This window comes from Echeneis naucrates, chromosome 9, assembly GCF_900963305.1.
Source record: "Echeneis naucrates chromosome 9, fEcheNa1.1, whole genome shotgun sequence".
Lineage (NCBI taxonomy): Eukaryota > Metazoa > Chordata > Actinopteri > Carangiformes > Echeneidae > Echeneis > Echeneis naucrates.
Genome location: NC_042519.1, coordinates 7664988 through 7687519, shown reverse-complemented (window position 1 = coordinate 7687519; position 22532 = coordinate 7664988). Strand labels below are relative to the sequence as shown.

The window sequence follows — 22532 nt, the reverse complement described above, 5'->3', positions numbered from 1 at the left end:
TAGTCAGCTGTATAAGTGTATAAGAGTGTGTGATAGAAAACGAGCCCAGTAAAATGAGTTAATATGGTTGAGCTAAACGACAGCAAACTCTGCTAACATTAGCTGTTGGCTAGCCACAGGTAATAAGTAATAAATTCAAAGAGTAATAAATATCTGACCTGTGGTCCACACTCACTGGAAACTATCTGGCCTCTAATGAAACTATTAGACCACTTACACATAACCTACCATGGCCGAGATGAAGCCCAGTGGTGTTTGACATGAGGGGGTCTCCAGAGATCTCCAGTCTAATCACAGCAGCTCCTCATCAGACCTGAAGAGGACTGAGCAGCTTTTTATCAGCCGCTGGTCCAAAGGTCAGGAGCCTAAGAGCGGCCTTAAGGAGTTCATAACCCCCTCCAAACACATCCACACCTTCGCCACATGCTTAGCTGCCGGAGGGGCCACTGGATCACTTAATGTGAAAAAAAAAACAAAAAACAAAAACAAAACAAACAAGAAACTCCACGATTGTTCATCTTCAAAAAGAAGAAGGAAAAAAAAACTCACAAATTCACACATAAAAACTGGTGGACCGCAAAAGTTAGAAGCACAGGTAATATAGGCCAGAATTAACTGCACAGCCAACAAACCAAAAAAAAAGAGATCTATCATAAGAACTTTTTTTTTTATTTATATCTTTTTATCATGAAATCCATTTCTTGCTTTAATGTGTTGACAACAGCTGACTGCTGTGTCACCACCACATGGTCTACGTGTACAGCTCTGTTCATGTTCTTGTTATTTCTTATATATTATCTTCAGATTTCAAAGATTCTTGTGACAGGATTAATTAATTAAATTCAATGACGTGTAGCTGACCTTCCGGTTGACTGTCTTGTTTGACTGGCAGAGATATGGGGATGAAGAAAAAAAAAAAAAAAGGTAAAATCTGAAACAAGTATAGAAAACAGTTTTTAATGCAAATTAAAACAACTGGCAGTGAAAATCAGCTCTGATTGGCAGTGGGTTTTATCAGTGACATCTAACAAAAAGTGCTAATACATGAGGTGAACTTAAAACTTCCCACAAGACTCACATCTAAACTAATTTTAGCAGTGACACCAAGCAAACTGATTATGGAGAAATATGCACAGACCTGACTTTCAATGCCAAATTTTTAAACAATTTGAACATGGGGCTTACAAAAACGAATCTACTGACGTTTAAATAGGATTGGGCTCTTATTTTAAAGAACATTTACAGGAAAAAAAATGTCTATAATTTACAAAGGGTGGAGGCGCATCCATCACTGTTGCAATACTGTTGGAGATCTTAACAAATGGACTGATCTTACACGAGCACAAGGATCAATTATGGCAGCCTGTATCAGTCTTGCTGGAGTAAGCTGGCAGTCTACAGCTGTCAGTTTGCTGCCTCTCACCTATGTGCATTTCTTGTTACCTTGCACCTCCAATCTGCTCTAGAGCATCACATTTTCATCATGAAAAATCTGTGTTAACAGAAGTAACCCGCAGCACCCATCACGTTCAGGTCTCCATGACATCAGAAAAGGAGTCTTTGACGTTTGACTTTTGCGTTGATGGGGAACAGCCGCTGACGTCCTCCAGCAGTGAGAGGTCAAGCTCAGGTAAGGGGGCCCTCCAGTACTGAAAGGAGTTAAAAGTGCAGTCTTCAGCATCCATGTCTCCACCTGCAGACTAAGAGCGATGATAGAGGGAGAAGGACTGAAATCAGTAGACGTCTCCAAACATTTTAGATCAGCTCTCCCAGCTGAGATCAACAAAATCAGGACAAAAAAAAAAAAACAATGAAGTGGAACACAGGAAGCCGTTTAAGAGGCACACGGTGACATCTAGTGGACATCTACTGTCGTCACACCAACTCACAATCTGATCAGCCCAACACCGTCCAGGATCATTTTTATCGATGAGTGACTTACCTTATCATCAGCTGGGGGAGAAACTCTCCCTGCACGGTCTTCTCGGGGCCGTTTCTTGGTGTTTGTGAGTGAACTGGATCTGCCTCGGTCGTGGAAAGTTCCAGAAGTCTGCACCGTCCCGACACCTGCGGGATGCTTTCTCCGTGCGTCGCCCTGCACGGTCGTCGGAAAAAGCTCCGCGGCTTCTTCCTGTTGCTGCTCCTCGAAGTAGTGCGGCCTCTTCCTGCAGCGGCTGCCCAGCAGAGCCAGCAGGGACGGCGGGCTCAGGCTCACACCCCCGGCCGGTGCGGTGCAGTCCTGCCCCGGGTCCACACCGCACACCGAGCGGCAGCATCTTTTGGAAGGGGAGTTTCTGAGTGGAGTGTCCTGGGCGCGTCTCTTAGCCATGAATGCCAGCTCTGGGTCAGTTATTTAAACACGCGGTGCTAACAGTTTGTGTCGCAAAACATTAAACACCGGTAGTACAATTATTACGCAGCGGTCCGAGTGACCAACCAGAGAGGGGCCTTGATGCGTAGCCCCGCCCACCGGCCCTCCCTCTTCCTGTGGCGGCACATTCATGCTGCTCCGTGTTTCCAGCTTCTCTCTGCCACAGGAACATGTTGGCAGTCTGGTTGTCCCATTGCCCCAAACGTGCTAATCTGCAGATGATAATAATCCCCAACAATTCATTTAATGCCTGTTTCATTTGAATTCGCTTTAAAACTACAGTGCCCAAAAACGCCCATGGGATCAAGTTTGTCTTGTGGGAATCAGCTATAATTTTTTTTAATATAGCCTAACTTTAATTTGGCTGGTCCTGGTTTTAGTTCTATATATTGCTGCGTGTTTAAGTCTCTATGTGCTCTTTTGTCTCTTTTTACTTTCAGTTTTTTAGCTGGCACTCGTTATAACAAACTTCTGTGAGCACAGACAATAAGTGATACTTGACAGTTACAGTTACAGTTAAAAGAAGTATGAATGTTGCTTTTCTTTTTTAAATTTCCTGCTAATGTTAGTTTGATATGATCAATTCTTCACTGGAAGTTGGTTGCTGATGCAGGAGGTCCCGTTCTGGGCAGGTGTGTTCATTTTTCACACATGAAAAGTATTATGGTTTATATGGTCTATAATGGTTTAAATAGGGAATAAGATTGGGTATAAGACTTGATGAAACAGAGCATTCTTTGCATTTATAGCACAATTTAACGACTTTTAAAGAGGGCATTAAATTTTTTGAGTTATGTTCATGTCAAAATTATACAACTGTAAATTATTTGAGATAGTAAATCTATGGCGATTTATGTTTTTAAAATGTTTCGCTTTATAAGTGTGATTAGAAACCAGACAAGGCAATGAAAATTCTAAAAACAAATAGTTCCTGAAAAGCTTGAACATAACATGATTACATTTTCAGCGTTAACTGAAGATCAATGTGGTTGGAAGGAAGAATGGCACCATATTTGGGGGAAAAAAAAAATAAAAAAATTATAATAACAATAATAATAATAATAATAATAAATAGATTTCATTCTCCATTCACAAACAGTCAGGCAGTGAAAGTCAATGGAAGTAAGACTGAGAAAGACTGCGGGCTATTGCTGTTTAAAAAATAAAAATAAAATAAAAATCTGTTGTACAGTTCATGACCTGTGGCAAAGTAAGTGAAGTAAAATAGTCGACTTATCACACACCCAAGGATGAAGAAATATATAGTATTCAGATGTTTGACAGATGAAATAATACTATAATATTTCATTTCAACTGCAGACGTCGGAACATTTCTCCATTAGATGCATCATAAAAATATATATATATATAGATATATACATGTAACAAAAAGAAAATGTAGGTCCACTGATTTTCTTCCATTTTCTTTTTCGTTTTGTCAGTCTAAACTTTATGCAGTTTTTGTCAAAGAAGTCCCTGTCACGTCAGGTTGTTTGTGCCTTCCCGCCGCGGTGACTTAGCAGCCGGAGGAGAATTCTGTCGGTCGTCTTCTTCACAGTCAAAATACAATTCAGGTTTTCGTGCCACAAAGAAGACACAGTCATAAATGTATCTCAGCATTGAGCGGTCATTCTCTGTGTAGGTGGTCTGCACTGACTCCCTCTCCACCTGCAGGACATATTTGATATGAAAGCTGCTTTATGACAAGAACGACGCTTGAGAAGGCCAACACGATATTAAGTTATGAATGTTCATTTACCTCAATGTGGAAGCCAAATTTAACCATTGCTGTCCTAATGTCTTCATAGCTAAGTTCAACTGAGAGCTCATTGGCAATGTTCTCAAAGTGATACAGCAACGGACCTGAGGAAATATTTAAAAGATTTAAATGATGTATGTTCACCAAAAAATTATCTAAAATTGAAAACAAAATTATATTAATTTAATTTTCTTGGTAAAAGATTGATGGTCATACAGTCATTTATGTTGAATAAGAAAACATTAACAAAACACTCACTCACTCAAAAATTATCTTCAGCACAGTGAAACAAGATCCCTAAATGCTGAACCAAATAGTGTGTTTAGGTTAAATTAAGCAAAATGTGGGTAAAACAAATAATTAAAGGGAAATGTGATTCTAAGAATAATAATAAAAACAGGATAATTGGGCTCTGTTTCAACAGTCCACATCGTAGTCTAAAGGCTTTTGCACACACATATTTAGGGCAGTCATGGGAGTGTTTTGGGCACAATGTGAAATAAACCAGAGAGTACTATGCCCCCTTTCCCTTTTAAATCCAGACATGTTTGCACCTTAGAAGATTGCCATTATATTGGTGCAGTATTTGACATAGAATTAGATTTTATTTATGGTAAGCTCTGGCCTATAAGCCTCGTCCCAACACTTGTACACAGCAGCTCTGTGGGCTGAGTGAATCACTGAGCTGCACACAACCCTACACTGAAGCAACAGCGCCAATTACAACATTACACATCTTCTGTGTTACTTCTATTATATGAAGCATAAGTAAATTCTCAGTGCAAAATATGTGTTCTCTAGTGCTGTATTCTAATATTCCTCTTGGCTTATTCAGACATCAGAAAAACATTTTCAGCATACTCTGTAACAGGCTATCGATTCTTTTAACGCCACCACTTCCAACAACAAGTCATCTCTTCATGGCTGGAATTTTACTCCCCAGTAGAGTGTACTCACCGAGGTTAATCCAAACTCCACCAGGCTTCAGAATCTTAAAGATAGTCTCCACATAATCTATGACATTATGAGCTGTGTCAATAAAGAAGCAGGTGGCCACACAGTCCCAGGAATCTGTTGTAAAAGAGAAATATTACATTATATAACTTCTTCCTTAAGCCCCGGAATAGACTGGCAACCTGTCCAAGGCGTCCCCTGCCCTCACTCAATGTGAGCTGGGATGACAGATAAGCAGTAGAAGATGAATGAATTAATTAATGAACTTCTCAATTTTTAATTAACATTGTTAAAGTCCAGAAATGAGTGACCAATTCATTATGTGCCTTTCTGAGAAAATATTATTATATAGACATGCCAACAGATCAACCAGTATGCTAATATTAATTATTTATAGAAGTAGGAATAATACTGTATGATGTACTCAATCAAAACATATTTACAGTTGATGAGTTAGCACTGCCTGAACAGCATTTATTTACCTGGCTCATTGTAGACCTCCACAAAGTCACCTGCTACCATTGAAAAATCTGACGTTAGAGGTAAGCTTTGAGGGTTGACATCAGGAAATCTGATTGGTCGTATTTGGTCAGAGGATTTCTTATTGTTGCTGAACTGGTGGATCCAAGGATACAGAGTCAGGGCGTTCACCTTCTCACACCTGAATGGAGCAGTCCAAATTTATAAAGGTCATGTTGATAGGAGGAACTGAACATCACTTCTTAATTATTTTGTGATCATACAAGTAACAATATGACAAATGAATGAATGTATGCTTAAAAGGATGATTGTCCCTTGGTCTTAGCAAAGGCAGCTCGAATTAGCTATGTTAATGTATGCATTACCTATTAAGAACAAAGTTTGAAGAGAAGAGCATGAAGAGGCTCCATTCATTGCCCTGGCATATATAACCCAGCCGCGCTATCTCCCAGGCTAGACGGCCAAGCCCAGCCCCCGGAACCAGCACGCTCACCTTAGATACATCACTGACATAATAAAATGCACAGAATGCACATATCACATAGAAAACATTGAGTAAGTCACATCTTCATATTTATTACAAGGTGCTTTAAAACCACAACCTATGGAAATTTTGGTTTGTATTATTATTTAACCACATGTCTTAATTTATGAATGTTTGTGCAAAATATGGAGCATCCCTATTTTTGGCATGCATGCATTTGTCTAAGGGTGTATCTGTGTGTTTCCTACTATTGATCATTGGGGAAAAGTCTTTGGATCTCTTGGATGATGGGTTGATAGCAGGTGTCCCTCTCAGCCTGGCCTGCCTCACTCCAGTCTCTGACGAATTGCTTTATGGTGGATTTCAGCTTGTCCATGTCAAATGTTGAAGATGGGTGGACCTTCCTTGGATCCTCCTGAAAGAAGAATATGATAAAGCAAATCACAATCACTTAACCACTAGCCAACAAAAATAATCTATACATTTAAGGACCACCAGTAATGACTTGGTTTTGTTGTGCCTTACCCTCTCGCCATACCCAATGTTCTCAAACATATCAAGGCTGTTGTGAATGATGGCCTGCAACACTTCCTGGTTGTGGTCTGCACACTGATTGATCCGGGCCAAGTTGGACTGAACACCTGGCAGCAAATTCTGGTGGTGCCGAGGGAGGCACAGAAACTGGCGCTCAGCGCGCTTGACCTGCTCCTGGACATGCACCCTGACAGGCGTAAAGACAGGACAAGGATAAGGTTCATCTTTTCACAGGTGAGGTTCATGTTCTCACAAGCATTTTCATGTAAGGACACAAAGAGGGAACACACCAATACATACCTAAGTCACAGCAGTCATAAGGCCTGATTTTAACTATGTGGGTATAACACTGGTCCAGATGGATTATTATATGACTCTTTAGCTTTTACTGTCATTATTCCTCTCTTTAATTTGTTTTAACGTGAGCAAGGTTAAAGAGAGAATGGGTGGACCAAGTATCCACCAAGTCAGAAAGATACATAACTGCCGCAGTAACCTATTCAAATACAACCATTATCTATCTTAACACCGAGGAACACTTGAATAAAGCTCAACTATCACAGTTAGCAGTTTCCCTCCAAAGCTGCCCGTCTGCCCTCGGCCATTGTTTTTGGCTAAGAACGTCATTTATTGGCACAAACTGCCGTTTCCTGTCTCTTTCACAATTTTAAAGCTCATGTGTTTTACCTGTAAAACTTAAAAGCATCGATTATTCTCCAGAAGTGCTGCCTCTCCAGTCTGGCCTCCTCCTCGGGGGTGTATTTTATTCTTTCTTTGTGAATATACGGTCCACCTTGCGTCCCTTCTCCTCCGGTTTCAGCCATGTCTGAAACAAACTTACAGCCGACCAATCAGAACGCGAGGAACATCTTCTTCGTGGGATTTATTATTTCTGGACTCCAAGAAGTGTAATGCTGCCACCCATCTTCTAATGGATATACTGCTGTTAGTTACTCGGCCGTATCTATGATAAAATAAATATAATTTTAAAAAACAGGCACACTTAAAGACGGCTATATAGAATTTGATAAAAAATACAGTATTGATATCTCAGTGATTTTTGATTTGTGGTTAGTGGACTGAAACATGTAAAATGCTACACCTTTTCAGCTGATCCAATTGGAACCCCTTTTGCTGGTCTTGACTTTATAACATCAGGAAAATCAGGCCTTATCTGAATCAGAACAAATCCTCACACATGGGCCAAAGTGCAACTACTCACTAACTTGCACCAGCTACCCATGTGTCACTAATGTATGCCTTTAGACTGGCCTCTGGGTTGGTACCCATGGACTTGAACTAGACTGATAAACTTGGCTGGATAATTGGCTGCAAACAGGACACTTTTGAGGCTGTGGTGGAGAAGCAGATACTGAACAAACTGATTATCATGGATTGTCTGTTTACATTTTTATTGCATCTTCTCTTCATCCTGCACTCGTTTTCTCTCCACTGACACCTCCATGCCCCCAGTCTCCTGCATCCAATCAGAGTAGGGGCTTCCCTGGTATGCCTTACTGGCATTTTATTGTTTGTTTCAATTTCTTATATGATTTTTTGCACCAATTTATTAAATGTAATATACTGCAGTATGAGTTACATCATAGCGGTCTCCTGCACTGAAGCTTTGGTGTGGTTCCTCAATGTAAGTTGCTTTAGGTCAAAGCATCTGTGACGAAAGTAAACGTACTCCAGTGCTGTGAAACCTCATATGTTTTTTACAGTATATAGAAAGTTTTAACACTGTAGCACTATATAAGAGCAGGGCAAACAACATTTCCAATCAAAAAGATGTGACAGTTTTGGGCTACTTTAAAACTAACTTGCCATCTAAGTAACACCAGTTTCTAAGATGATGAAAGGTCACCCAGTGGTTGATCAATTTGAGTGGAGGGGACGAGCAGGTGGTGATACTGAAAATAGATTTTTCTGGTATAATTGGGATGATGTGATATTTTCCTTCTGAAACCACCAGCTTTGTGTTTAATCATGTTTAATGAATATTTACCTTTTGGGTTCATACAGTGGGTTCATACAAAATGGTATAGCTATGGGAGAAATTTGGAAATGCTCCATTGTCCCTGATCTTATTGCACTTTGTTATAAAAGATGATCTTTGCCAAATGCTAATGCGAATGGCTGATGATGCACTGTCCCAGTATGATTTTCCTTCAAAATTAACATACACAAAAATTGATAATCAAACAGAAAAAGTGTTCAATACACAATCTTTCATAAAGGAAGAGATCACACACTAAACGTTTATGCGTTTCTATTTTATATGTGATGCAACAGCTCCTCTTGGGCAAACACAAAATCTGTCACTCATCAATTGTTTGGGTTGAGAATTTTGCCGAGGAAAAGGATCTCTTGTGTTGTGCGCTCGGTGATGACGACCATAAAGGGACGATTGAACTTCAAGACAGGGATGTGGCGGAAGGACAGAAGTGTGATGCCAATGCCTGTAGCGGCTGAAGCAGTGGCTCCAGCCTCATCCACATCCAAAGTAGCTTGGTGCACAACCTGAGGCACAAGAGAGAAATTAATGTTGGATGAAATATGGGGAAGGAAATATGCACATAATAATGTATGCGTTCTGTCTGTACCTCTGACACTGCCAGTTTTTGTCCCTCTGAAATGCCACTTAAGTCTGCCCGATCACCAAACATGTCTGTCATTCCCATTTGTTGCAAAACGCTATTCAGCTTGTAGGAAGTCTTGATGGAGAACTTGGGAACATATATGTCATATCTCCTAAAATATTGGAAAACAAATGAACAGGCAACAGTTCATTAGATGGTAACAATTGATCTGATAGGAAAAAATTAAGTAGCTTATTAAGTTTGAAACTGTGCACTTGAGAAATTATTTTAGTTTTCTTCCAACCTGGACTTCATCCACTTCAGCCATTTAGTGACATGGCCGGGGCAAATGGAATTCTCCAGCTCTGCCATGTCACCAGGCAGCAACAGCAGCATGGAGTAGGAACTGTTGAAGGGAAGGTGGAGGACTGATGTGTTGATCGCCTGGTCATAATAGATGTCAACGTTATCTTCCATGTTCATCATCTGAACCGGAACCTGGAAAAAGGCAAATCAGAGCTAAATTATAAGTATAGACTGGATTGAAGGATGTATGATGTTGGGTAATTATTTTAACTCAGGTAGTTCAAACCTTGTTGTTCTCAGCAACAGTGAACGTATCCTCTCTGGTGTGGGCAGATTCAAATGGCGTCTGCCACATTCCTGTATGATGACAAAGAGTTTACAGTTTGGAGTTGATATATCAAACCTAAATATGTCAGAATGAGAGAAGCAATCCGAATACTGTGTCACCTTTTACCTTTAAAGTAGATGTAGCTGATGAGATACATGACTGTGTTCGGATCGAGGTGTTCAACCAACTTGTCTATCTTTCCTTTGGTTTTCTCTGACACATACTGATTGATGGTATTGGCGCTGTCTGTGTTTTTAGTGAAGTCAACATTAAACCCTTCAGCTAAGTAGGACTGCTTCAAGGTCTCCAGGAAATCAGGATGTGCCTTGAAGCGGTTATCCACAAACACAGCTGTCCCTTCACTGGTGGCTTCAGACATCTTGTTTGACCTTTCAAGAATGCTGCGGAAAGCCGTATCTACATTTGCCTGTGTCAGCAAGGATGTGTTGAAACCCAGACCACTGAAAAGCTGCCGGTGGGTCTCTTCTCGTGCTCCTACAGACAAAGCAGCTAATGCGACGGACACGCTTTTTGGTGAGAAGAAGATGTTCTTGCCCTGCAACTCAGCATCAGCTGCCAACTTCTTGTACAGATTGAAAGTAAACTGTTTGTTTGCTGAAGCAACCAGAGAGAGGGTGTGGGCTACGGGGTCACTTGCGGTGTCCTGGCTCGCCTGCTCTTCGACCTGTCCATGGCCTGCATGGTGATGGCTTCTCCCCACACAGATTACTGCTGATAAGATCCAGATAGCCAGGGCTGACTGCATCATGGCGAGCTGGGAGAAAGGTTCAAAAGTGCAGCACTGTTCATTTGGATTACACAATGTTTGCCTGGGCGAATACTCAAACATATGAAGAAGGTTTTAAAGTTGTAGTTATTTTCCCATATGAGCTATTGTTTCTTAAATTTTTCATAAATTTTCAAAATTATTGGCTCATCAAGCAGATGAACACACTTCTTACCATCTTTCGACCACTGGAAAGAAATGGTGATCACAAAGTTCATTCTATCTGTTTGTATGTGAGCACCAAGCATCAGTAATTTCTTTTCAAAATAACTTATATTTTAGTAATATTTTAGTAATCACTGCACACATAACTTTTTGTTTCCATCCAACACACACTTCATTGATTTGACAGTTGTTTTTGGAAGTCAGTGCACACATTTTGGTTGACATCTTGTCATTTATTTTTGTAGTTTGCATTAATTATGACCCTTGGACTCAGTAATGCTTTCACAGTTAGTTTATAAATAATTTGGTATGAATCTGTCAACTGTTATTTATTCATGCCCCCAATCGTGCCAATATATGTTAGTCTTTGTCTATCGACAACAGTGAACCGTTAATTTATCAGAGGAAGTAGCAGCAGTTTGTTTTTGTACAGACAGAGGCTTTCCAAGTCATCAGCAAAGGCTGCAGCAAGCAAGAACTGTATCTATTAACTATCAAGTCTTCATTTACTTCAACTGCAGCACCAAAACTGTAAATGAACTAATTTCTTAATCCCTGAAACAGCCTGTTTTTGTACAATGTTCACAGTTTAGGTTTAGGGTGACCTAAACTACCTTGTTTCTTTTTTACCTTAGTCAGTTTATCGCCTACCATTAACTGGACTTCAGCTGCTGAAATGTCAATATATAGTTGAAACCCATTTTCTGAAACTACAGAACGGTAACATTTATCTTGTTTATCTTGAAGTGGGCAGGTCTCATATAGAGATATTGGCACCTGTCAATCAAACCTGGTTATATTTTAAATCTTGCAAAGTTAATGGGATTGATTCCAACATCTTCCATTTCATTTTCCTGATATTACACTAATATAAGTGTTTTTTGCTGAGAGATTTCATGAACCTTCAAATTATTTTAGATTTATTTTATTTAATTGTTAATTAACTGTGTGCTTCTATAGACTAAGCAGTAAAAATATGAAAGAACATATTGCTAATGAGTTAAAAAAAAATCTAACCATTTACCTTCTTTTGCCTGTTGATCACTGTCTCGTCAACCACAGAGACTGAAGCAAAGGCTGGACAGAAGGAGATGTCTCATTTTATATGCTTGATTCAAACTAGTGAACTTTGAGCTTTGTTTATTCTCTGTCAAAACCTCTTATTTACTCGGCCACTGTATTTGTTCTGTGTAATGTTTACTTGCCTACCCTTGGTATCAAACTGAGACTGCACAGGATAACTGTAAACACCAGGAAGCTGGCATCAATGAATGATTACAATCTCTAGGCCACTCTGAATCAAAAACCAGCTAAATGAGTTTGTATGGTGACTGTTAGACAGCTAAAAAGCTGCATTAGATTCATACCCATTATTGGGTAAAACTTGGTTTAACATGTGCAAACTGACAGAATAGAAACAGTTTTATGTCAGATGATGTTTAGTCCAACCCCCCCCAAAAAATTTTGTCTTGTTATGGGTCCTAAAAGGGAAAAAAGATGTATACAACAATCTTTTCAATGACAGGGTTCAGCGATGTGTGCCGAACAGCTGCCCATCCAGTTTGATGAGCTGTCGGAGGAATCCTCGATTAGGGATTACGCCACGGTTCTCTTTCACAGCACAAATAGCCTCCACCAAGGTCAGGTTCTGCTTCAGCATGAGGTAGGCCAGGACCAGCGTGGCAGAGCGGCTCACTCCAACATGACAGTGCACCAGAACAATTCCTGAGAGGCAGAGAAAAATGTTCATCAATGCTCATTTCTGAGCAGCCACCAAATATATTTGCCCTTTCATTGCATTTGTCATTTTCTCTCCCCCTCCATTACCTCCTCTGCTGAGGGCGCTGTGGATGAAGTCTGCTGCTGACTGGAAGTTGACACTCATGTCAAAGTTACAGGAGTCATGGGCCTCTACGCCCATATAGGTGATCTTCATGGACTGGTAGATGTCTGGTTGTCCTCTGCGTTTACTGTGAGCTGCGTTCAGGATGTGTGTGATTCGATGTCTGGACAGATCAGCTGTGTTCTCTGCACTGTGCCTGAAAAACATAACACCCTATATCCAGTATCTGTCACAAGTTAGAATATGCACTAAAAAATGCTGCGGGTGTTTCCGAGCCACTTGCACGGAGTGTATTTCATAGTGACAAACTGATATATTGGATTCCACTTCAGACATGGGTTCGTTACTTATCTGAGACCTGAGATATGTTTTCACTCACACATTAATGGAGACTCTCACATATCGTAGTTTACACACGTTCCTAAGGCGGAATGCAGCTTCAGGGTCTAAAGTTACTCATCTTGTATTTAAATCTGATTTATGACCACTGCAGCTTTTTCACGTGTCGTCTCTGAGCCCAGGTCTACATTTGGAAGGGTTCAGGCCTTTTTCTCTCTGTCACAAGAATAATATCTGGAGAACAACACAAGGCCATGTTTTGTTTTTTTTTCCTGTGGTTTTTTTACCAAAAGAGAAGAAAGGTTTACTTACTGGTCACCGACGTAAAGCCTTGGCCAAACTTCATCTGCATGGCTGATGATGGCTTTACCCGTAAACAGGAGTCTTTCCAGCTCAAACACTGCAAGACCGGGTGAGCTCAGGTCAATTTCCACCTTCCGAGGAGGGGGTTTATCCTTCCAGGATGCAGGAAGTCTTGAGGTATATGACATTACAATTTTTTTCCCCCAGCTGGTTTATGTTAGACGTCCAATGTGACACAGCAGTTCTTGTCAGTTAAAGGTTTACAATAAGATTCAAAACAGAAAAAGTCCTTGTCAGCAAAGAAAAATAAACTATCTTACATGTAGCTTCCCGCTGAAAGCTCCAAGAGTATTCCCAAGCAAGTCTCCTGCAACTGCTGTGTTAAAGTGAGCTCAGTGAATACCAGGGGTGATTTTAGTATCAGGCTCGTTTGCCTCAGTTTCATTCACCACAAGGTTCCGTAAGTGTTGTGAGGGCATTTGACCCTCAAATAAAATGTAGCCTGTGTGTCGCTCAAGCCTGCACAGGCCTGTGTTATGCTTTTGCATCAAAATAGCTGTCTATTTAAAGATCTGAACATTGGCTGGCAGACGACAGGACAGTGGACCCCAGCAAATTTCCATGTGACAAAAAGAAAGAAAGGGGGGAAAGAGAGGAAAAAAAAGAGCAAAAGAAGGTTTTTCTGCTTCAGTTTCAGAAGGACAGATTCTGGTTTATCTAGAGCTACTATCCCCAAAAGCTGATATTTACAGCTGTTACGACGATTTAACAAAATGAGAACAAAAATAAAATTCATTTCATCACAGGGTAAAAAATATACTGACATTTAATTATGTTATTTTGTTGCGTTTTTTTTTTTTTTTTTTTTAACCTCACTTGTCATAACTTCAATATTTATCAAGCAAGCATTACCATCTTGTGTTCGATACATGCATTACATCTGAAACTGTACAGTTGTGCTCCATCTAAACAGAACAAAAATGAACACATGTGACACATGATTTTTTTTCTCCATGCAAAGCTTGTCATCTTATTTTATTTTTTATTTTTTCCCAATTGTATAAAACCATCCCCTGAAATATGGCACTCCTTTTTTCCCTAAATCAACACATCAAGGATGACTGGGGGGGGGGCTGCTCTACACAAGAAAATGGATTCTGGTGCAAATCTGGGTTTGAAATAACAAGGATATCAACGCTAGAGCGAAAAAACAATTTAACTAAACATCTGATCGAATTGCTGTGATCAACATTGTCCTTAAGCACAAAGCATTACTGAAAAAAGTACATCTTCGTCTTCATCCTTTACAGCAACTGATTAACCTGGAAAGCACAGATCTCTATAATATGTTCTAGCTGTTCAAAAGAGAAGGAACAAACACGTTTTGACAGCTTTTCAAATAATTCTTAACAATTTACTTATGTATCTGAGATAAAAATAGGTCCTAGAGTGAAATACATGGCATTCATATGTAGGTCTGATTCTAGGTCTGCGCCCAGGAAGATGGGAGTAATGGGGTCAGTAATCTTTAGGGGGTTTTCACTAATCTGCTACACTCTAGGTCCAATTATGAACTCGGAGATGTCATGACTGTATCGAGTACTAATATTACGTTACAGTGCATGCAGGGCTGGGAGCACAATTGAAAAGGAAAGCATTGCACCTATTCCTGGAGCTGACTGAAGTAGCAAGTATGGGCAACTAAGTGTATGGACCCTATCTGGCATGAGGACAACTTTATGATCATGCAAATGGTCTGACATATAACAACAGACAGCTAAAGAAGTGCACGCATTGTTTAAGGAAGGGTCAGATTAAAACGGACCCACAATCCTGAGGGACAGCAAGATGATAGTCTGAATCTGTATCACAGGTTAGAGACAACTAACAGTTGCAATGTGGCACAAAATAAATCCATCTTCCAACAACTCTGCCTGGCATTATGCTGGCAGAGGCACGACATGAAAGATAAGCCGAGTGTCTGGTTGTGTTAACAGCACAGCCACTTATTGAGGCTGAAAGTCTTAAAATACGTACAACCATCAGTCTGTACTTCTACTTCACCCATACCAGCATAATGAGGCTCTGAAAGGTTTATTCCATGTACCAGTAATTGCTTTTGTTCTTGGGTCCATGCCATTTACTTCAGGCATCTTATATCATGGCAGTAGGAGAAAAAAAAAAAAACAAACAACAACAACAAAAACCACAACCTAAAGGTAACATAGCTCTGAAGAACAAGACTATAGACCCTCACTGTGTTCATGGAAGATCCAGAAGAAGGAAAAAAAAAATAAAAATAAAAACAAGATTTAGTGACCCACAAACTGATAAGTATGTCCAGTTCAGAAAGCTTTCTTCTCCAGCTGGTCCAGAATGGCCTGGATCCTCTGTACAGCCTCCTTTCGGGCTTGCCGGACATTCTCCTGTCCCTGAGTCTCCACAGAGTCCAGCTCCAACAGCTCTTTGGTCAGCAGTTCCTCCAAGCACCGGTAACTCTTGTCTGTCTTTTTGCCAACAAACTCATCCACATCTTCCTGAAGCAGCAGCACTCTGGACATAACCTGCTGGACCCTGGCAAGGCCCGGGTTTTCGCTCAGTGGATGAGGTAGCGCTGGAGATTGGGTGGGCGCAGCGGGTGGCGGGGGCTCACCTTGTGAAGGATAAGGTTCACCTCTCCCACCTTTGTTGTACATTTGGGGAGGTGAACTTATTTCAGTAGGCTTTCCACTGGGAGGATTTGGGGAAGGGGTCAGCCTGGGTTTAGGTCCCACTTGGGGAGCACGTTGGTGCTGTTGGTCCTAAAGCAATAAAGCATGAGATGACATTTAAGATTGGCTGATAAACCTCAATCTCTATAATGTGCGGTACTTACGTAACTTAAGTTTAGCACTCATAAGCTATATTGGTATGTTAAAATCATTTATGTCTATACAATTTTCTCAGTTTTTGTTTTAAAACAGGCAAACTTTGAGATGATGGAAATGGAAAACTACTTACCTTGGGTTGGTAAGGTGGTGGGGCACCGGTTCCAGTTCCAGGCCATGCTGGGGGATGCGGTGGACGGACAGGATTTCCATAGTGGTTTTGTGAAGGCTGCTGACCTGGTTGCCATTGCTGCTGTGAGGGCGCATACGCACCAGAGTGCGCCCATGCTTCAGCCTGAGAACCGGGATGGAGAGGCTGGCCAGTTGGGTATGGGGGGTTTGGAGCCATTGCATGACCACCTTCACTGTAGTGAGGGTATGGTCCGGGGGGATATCCAGCAGTCTGGTGGCAGACAACAGGATAGGTTTATGTACATCTCCAAAATGATTCACTTTCATATGGATGCAAATGTAACTTTGGTTGGGGGAAAAAGACCAAGAAATGTATACTACAAATATGACTTCATAGAGTATACAAAGTTAGAACTGATTAAACTGAATGTAACATTTTGGCTATTTAATACATCTGTCAATAGTGTGTGTATAAATGAACTCACCCCTTGACAGTGTGGACCAGGATAGGGATGATGTTGGTGCTGAGAATGTGGCTGACCAGAGGGCCCACTGCTCTGTTCTGCTGGACAGCCCTGGTTAGGATAAGGACCTGGAGCCGGTCTCTGGGGGTCTGCACAGTAGAAAGGGTTGGATGGGTGGAAACCACTTGTTGAATACTGACTCTGGGCTGGACTGTAGACGCTGTGGCCATTTGGATAACCTCCAGGCATCACCTAGATGACAAGCAGAAGAAGGGAAATCAATTATGAGCAGTGCCTCTGTGTGTAACTCAGCAGCACAGTGTTGTTAAAAGTAAGGGAAAGGTGAAAGTACTTAAGAGGATTAAGATAATGAGCAGATTTACTGCTGTCACGTCGGATTTAATGAGGCGGGTTGGGTTACATCACAAACTATACCTGTGGATTGTACTGTGGTTGAACATCTGATCCTGAAGGGTAGGTGTTTGCATAGTGCCCTGTGGAATGAGACTGAGGATACCAGTAGTGTGAAGGGTAGCCTGGATACTGAGGAGCGTCCTGTGAACACACACAAACACACAGTTACAAATACTTTCTACAGCCAACCCCGGAAGACACAATCACCAAGTAAACGACAACACTGTTTCATGCATTACTTGATGAAGCAGTTTTAGCCAAAGCAGGCAAACAGCGTGTAGCTGAGCAAAAGGAGGCCATGCTGAATATCTGAGGGGAGGCGATGAAAAGGGGCACCAGGATGCTAAAACACGTCCCGGGTGTTTTGACACAGCTCTAAGACTTTTTCCACCATTGTCGGCGCCGTCTCATCAAGATAAACGTGACAAACCCGGGCGACAGCTGAACTGGCAGGGCAGCGCTATTACATAACAGCAGCTAGGTCTGTTAGCCGTGCAGCTAACAGGGGCGCAGGCTAGCTGGGTAATAATGTGCTTCACTACAAATTCTGCCCGTTTGTTTAAAGGTGTATCACATCCAGAGAGAGCAGACATACCCGCGGAGCCCGTCTAAGCTGTATCCACTCACTTACCATAGTGTTGGTCCAGTTCTCGTTATTATTTCCCGAGTTACAAGTCGAGGGCCAGCCAGACTTCAGATCTGACTGCATTTGGTGATGATGCATCAACTAAGCGCGGTCCTCAGCGGCCATCCTGTCATCTGCCATAACAAAAAGGAAACCAAAAAACATGAACTTTTAAGGATCCTAGCGTCGCTAATCCAAACTGCCGGTCAGTCCACACTGTTAACAACAGCGCTGTTGGTGTTGTTTTTTTTTTTTTTTTTTTTTTTTTTTTTCCTACCGAAGTGTAGGTCGCCTGATAGGAATCAGGAAATGATTGAATGACGCCGAGCTCGAGCAGTCCTGTGCTGTCTCTTTAAGGAGGGGCACAGCTCAAACTACGAGGTGTCACTTCGCTCCTTTTTTCTGCGGCCATGGGTATCCGAGTACGGAGGAATAAGGTGCCAGGCCCTGCAACCATTTTTGCACATGTTGTACCTGCAAACAGAAAAAAATATTTTAATATGTGGAAGGTACGATGTCTTTTTTTTTTGCTTTGATATATGGCCACGTAAACAAAATGTTACTTTCTGTCTAAACAGACACTGCCTCCTGTACATATTCAATCTTTGTTGTCGCATGTACGTCAGTAGACGCTATAAGAAAATAGGAAACACGTCATAAAGATGAAATCGGGTTTTTTTTTTAATAACCAATATAAAACTATTAAAGACGATTCGTTTGTGATGTCACATTTATTTATAGCTGTAATCCCGAAGTAAAGCGCCTCCAAAGTTTCTAAACACAAAGTTCGCTCAAATTCGGCGCCCAAAGGGTTAAACGTCCACCGGAAGTGTATCCCTGGCGTTTATAAAGACGCTTCCTGTGCTCTTCTTGAAAGAAACATATTTTGAACCATCCATGGCTTTGCGTTACATAAAGAAACAAGAAAGCAGATAAACAGTCGCCCAAGATGAATTACGTACCAGGGACGGCAAGTCTCATTGACGACATCGACAGTAAGTTGTAGAGGAGGCCGGAGGGAGAGATTTGGTTGGTTTAAAGGAAATGCAAAAGAGAGGACATGGTTTCAAGATGTGGCATCGTGACTGATACAAACTGGACCCGGTGTTACCGACCAGCACTGTCTCTAAACGTGTTTGTGTTGGTTGTAACCCGCAGAGAAACACCTGGTGCTGCTCCGGGATGGCAGGACGCTGATCGGTTACCTCAGGAGCATTGATCAGTTCGGTACAACTCAGTTCTTTATCTCTACTTACCGAAACATGTCAGCTTGTTCCCTTAAAGGCTCTGCTGTTCACATTAGATGTTGTTTTTTTTTTTTTTGTCCTTAAGGTCCCTAACCTGTTTCTCTTGTCGCCCCTCTCAGCCAATTTAGTTTTTCATCAAACAGTTGAGCGCATCCACGTGGGGAAGAAATTTGGTGACATCCCCAGAGGAATATTCATAGTGAGAGGAGAAAATGTGGTCCTGCTGGGAGAAATAGTAAGTGGGAATCATGTCCTACTATTTGTGTGTGTGTGAGAGAGTTGGAATCGCATGAAATTCACTTTAATAACAGCAGTTGGTAAGTAACCACTACCAATAATTGGTGTCACTCCCAATAATGTTATTTGACCCCAAACTAAAAGATTTACTGTACCTGTGTCCAGGAGGGAAAATGGCTAAAACAAGACTGATGGCTTTATTTATACATTTCTCTTCCTTAGCTAAGTTTCATATTAAAGCATGTAGACATATTTCTTATGAATCCACCTTTATATACCTGTGTTGATCTTCATGTCTTTTTTATTTTTTGGCATTAAGTTCCATATTAAGTAGAAGAAGAACACAATTACTGTTTTCTAATAATGGCTTATATCTTTTGTTTGACACATAACACTGTTATGGCCTCACAGTTTGGGTAGAAGCACTTGGTGGGTTAAAAAGTAATCATAAGTCCTAATCGTCAAATTTATAACAGAACCTACAGAAAATGTATCGTCTCCTGTTCAGCCACTTAAATAGGTTTTTATGTAGAACAATGGTGAGGCATTCATATATGTTAGGTTAAAGTTTTGTCACTTCTCATCTGAGTTTGATGTTAAAATAAACCTTAGGGCACATCGCAGTGACGGTATAGGAAGCCATGACAACAAACCAAAGCTGTTTATTTCACCATTAATAGGCACCTTGGAACTTTCTGCACATCTCCATCTTGACAGCAGCAGACAGTGTGCAGTTTGCTGAGTGTATGAGTTTTTGTAATGATCGAAAAATGAGAGGCAAAGATTCTATGGACATCAGAGAATGTGATTATGTTACAAATACACAAACAGACAGTACACTGGTGTCAAGCTCAGTGCTTCACATGACGTTAACATCATGGTTTTAGAGGTTTGTGGTAGCCTGATAATTAGCTTGTTTTGTCATTCCAGCTTCAAATCATTATTTATTTAGAAATCATTATTTATTCATTTTTATTTTACTTGATGACAAAAATGTGGATGTTGGCTATGATGCGGTCTGCTATAAGGCAAAGCTTGTGGTTAATCAGGCATGGTGTGTTTTCAGCTGCTTCTTGTGAGCTATTGGGTAAATGTACTAACAGTTGCATGTCACTCTCAACAGGAAACAATGATACTCAGTGTTAATAAGCCTTGCTGCCAGAACTTAATCTGAAGTTCAGTGGGAGGAAAAATGATTAGTGTTTAAACAGGCAAGAACAACTGTGTCCACTAGTTCTGTAACTGTATCACAAACAGTGATATCTAGACATATATGATCCACAGCTGAAACACAAAACAGTTCATTTAAGTCATGCAAGTGTGTTTTGAACTGCGTTTTTAATGGTCCCAGTCACCAATTTGACTTATACTGCACACAACAGTTTGTCACACACTCTTCACAGAGGTACTATGGTTTCTGTCTCTGCAGGACGTGGATAAGCCCAGTGACGCAGTCCTACAGCAAGTTTCCATTGAAGAGATCCTGGAGGAACAACGGTTGCAGCAGCAAGCAAAGCAAGAGATGGAAAAAGTCAAGATGCAGGTCCTGAAGGACCGAGGCCTCTCCATCCCCAAAGCAGACAATCTGGATGAATACTAACATTTCTTTCATTAATCATGAGCCTCAATCTCAGTTTTTATGGGACTGATATATTTTATGGCGAGTTTAAGTTTGTGGGAGTATGACTGGTTGTTTTGGATTGCTACATGCCTGCATCACACTGGGCCTATTTACTGTATTGAACTTTATGAATTTAATTTGAACCAGGAGAGGAAATTGTGATGGCTGCTCCCACTTTTTCAGATCATGGCAGCAAAATGATAAATTATGTCTATCTGAGGATAATTTAGCAATTAATTTACATCAGCACTTTGGCATAGCTTGTCTTATTGTTTGGGCAATGGTCTGTGCTCCATTAAAGAGTTGATTTTGTTTTTATTTTTATTTTTTTTCTCTCTCTCTTTCTGGAAGGCCTGCTCTGTAAAAGAAATGTGTCCTCACATTATCTGATCTACATGTTTCCAATTTTCTTTTACGCGCTCTGCTGTGTGTAATACTTAGTCTTTTAAAGGCTTAAATATACAGACAAATCTGGCCTGGGTAGCATCAAGTGACCTTCTGGTTCCATGTAATGGCACCACAGTCACCAATGGGCAGAGTTCAAACTTTGCAGTGCTGCGTTATGCATGAGGCTGATCTAGCATTTCTTTGCCATCCATTAGAAAGGCTCATTATTCATTTGGGTAATTCGGTTAGGGCGGGCGCCATATCAGCGGATCAGACGGCCACATGTCCAGTTTATTGAACCAAAGAGCACGGCCGGAAAAGTCGATCCTATCTGCTTTCATCAGTCAATCAGACTCGATAATCGCGCGGCCGGATACAGTGAGCTGGTATGAACCGTCTCAGCGCACCCTCTGCTCGGCCTGGCTGCAACAGGCGGTTTGGACGGGACACATGAACAGTCTTGCGCTTAGATTCAATGTATGTAGAGCCCCCCCCCCCCCCCCCCCGCACCCATCTCTCACTGTGAACACTACAGCAGCCTGTGGCTGAAAAACGACGCTTTTTATCAGGTATCAAGTTATGTAGAGTTATAAAAAGTCGAATTTCCGGTGAGAATTCAAAATAAACTTTGCCTAAAGCAGATCTGGGGTCTTACCTGTCAGACTGGAAAGTGGCTCTCAATGAAGAACCTTAAGGCCAGGGAAGTCAAAGCTCAGTCTCAATGTACATTTTGAGTAAATATTCTTTAAATAAGACTTTCATGATGCCGTTCCAGACTGAACTATAAACTCACAAATAACTAAAAAAAGTTATGACATTTTAAGGGGTGGTTTTTAATCATTATGATTAAAATATGGGACTTATCAACACAGAAAGGCGGCATCTTCTTGAACAGTGTGGTAATAATTTCAATACCCTTTCAAGTACTCAAACTCAAACTCAACATCTCTCTGGTTTTAACTCCTTCAGTGTGATGACTTTTCTTTTGCTGTTAGTGATAGTCACCTTGAAACTTTAGGCCTTTTAAGTATTCAATGACATTTTATAGACACAAGATATTGTCGTTGCTGTCGCTGTGATACTTCTCTGGCTTGCAGTTGAGCTTCAATCGTCAGCTGAATGTAACAATCTTTGTATTTACACACTGAAACCACACAATTAATGATCGACCAAACCAACCAAAAACTAATGCTGGTTTGTCCTGAATGTCTGAATAGAGGCAGCCAGAGGAGATTGCTGTTTAAAGCGTCCATAATTTTTATTATGGACAAGGACAATTTCAGAGCGTTGTTATATTCCACCA

The 22532-nt window shown here is 41.0% G+C and overlaps 6 protein-coding genes across 6 annotated transcripts; 1 reads left to right on the top strand and 5 right to left on the bottom strand.

Annotated features, from left to right (window-relative positions):
* Positions 1-949: 949 nt before the first annotated feature.
* wu:fa19b12 (uncharacterized) lies at positions 950-2382 on the bottom strand. The gene is made up of 2 exons (XM_029511443.1): positions 1943-2382; positions 950-1700 (listed from the first exon to the last, which is right to left on the bottom strand). Exons 1-2 carry the CDS (start codon positions 2327-2329, stop codon positions 1530-1532), a joined length of 558 nt encoding a protein of 185 aa, XP_029367303.1. The 5' UTR covers positions 2330-2382; the 3' UTR covers positions 950-1529.
* Positions 2383-3215: 833 nt separating this feature from the next.
* On the bottom strand, positions 3216-7406 carry carnmt1 (carnosine N-methyltransferase 1). Its single transcript, XM_029511169.1, has 8 exons — positions 7270-7406; positions 6574-6769; positions 6297-6463; positions 5930-6070; positions 5567-5745; positions 5088-5201; positions 4131-4234; positions 3216-4039 (listed from the first exon to the last, which is right to left on the bottom strand). Exons 1-8 carry the CDS (start codon positions 7404-7406, stop codon positions 3851-3853), a joined length of 1227 nt encoding a protein of 408 aa, XP_029367029.1. The 3' UTR covers positions 3216-3850.
* A 1504-nt stretch (positions 7407-8910) lies between these two features.
* LOC115048415 (serpin A3-5-like) lies at positions 8911-11902 on the bottom strand. The gene is made up of 6 exons (XM_029509862.1): positions 11775-11902; positions 9925-10573; positions 9757-9827; positions 9469-9662; positions 9189-9336; positions 8911-9105 (listed from the first exon to the last, which is right to left on the bottom strand). The coding sequence occupies exons 2-6, from the start codon at positions 10565-10567 to the stop codon at positions 8911-8913; spliced, it is 1251 nt and encodes a 416-aa protein (XP_029365722.1). The 5' UTR covers positions 10568-10573; positions 11775-11902.
* LOC115048952 (dual specificity protein phosphatase 26-like) lies at positions 11019-13656 on the bottom strand. The gene is made up of 3 exons (XM_029510834.1): positions 13245-13656; positions 12578-12789; positions 11019-12475 (listed from the first exon to the last, which is right to left on the bottom strand). Exons 1-3 carry the CDS (start codon positions 13421-13423, stop codon positions 12279-12281), a joined length of 588 nt encoding a protein of 195 aa, XP_029366694.1. The 5' UTR covers positions 13424-13656; the 3' UTR covers positions 11019-12278.
* Positions 13657-14083: 427 nt separating this feature from the next.
* On the bottom strand, positions 14084-18062 carry bag4 (BCL2 associated athanogene 4). The gene is made up of 6 exons (XM_029510953.1): positions 18015-18062; positions 17744-17871; positions 17134-17253; positions 16720-16950; positions 16236-16505; positions 14084-16036 (listed from the first exon to the last, which is right to left on the bottom strand). The coding sequence occupies exons 2-6, from the start codon at positions 17834-17836 to the stop codon at positions 15581-15583; spliced, it is 1170 nt and encodes a 389-aa protein (XP_029366813.1). The 5' UTR covers positions 17837-17871; positions 18015-18062; the 3' UTR covers positions 14084-15580.
* A 533-nt stretch (positions 18063-18595) lies between these two features.
* Positions 18596-21160, top strand: lsm1 (LSM1, U6 small nuclear RNA associated). The gene is made up of 4 exons (XM_029511339.1): positions 18596-18732; positions 18896-18964; positions 19104-19219; positions 20651-21160. The coding sequence occupies exons 1-4, from the start codon at positions 18687-18689 to the stop codon at positions 20819-20821; spliced, it is 402 nt and encodes a 133-aa protein (XP_029367199.1). The 5' UTR covers positions 18596-18686; the 3' UTR covers positions 20822-21160.
* The last annotated feature ends 1372 nt before the right edge of the window (positions 21161-22532 follow it).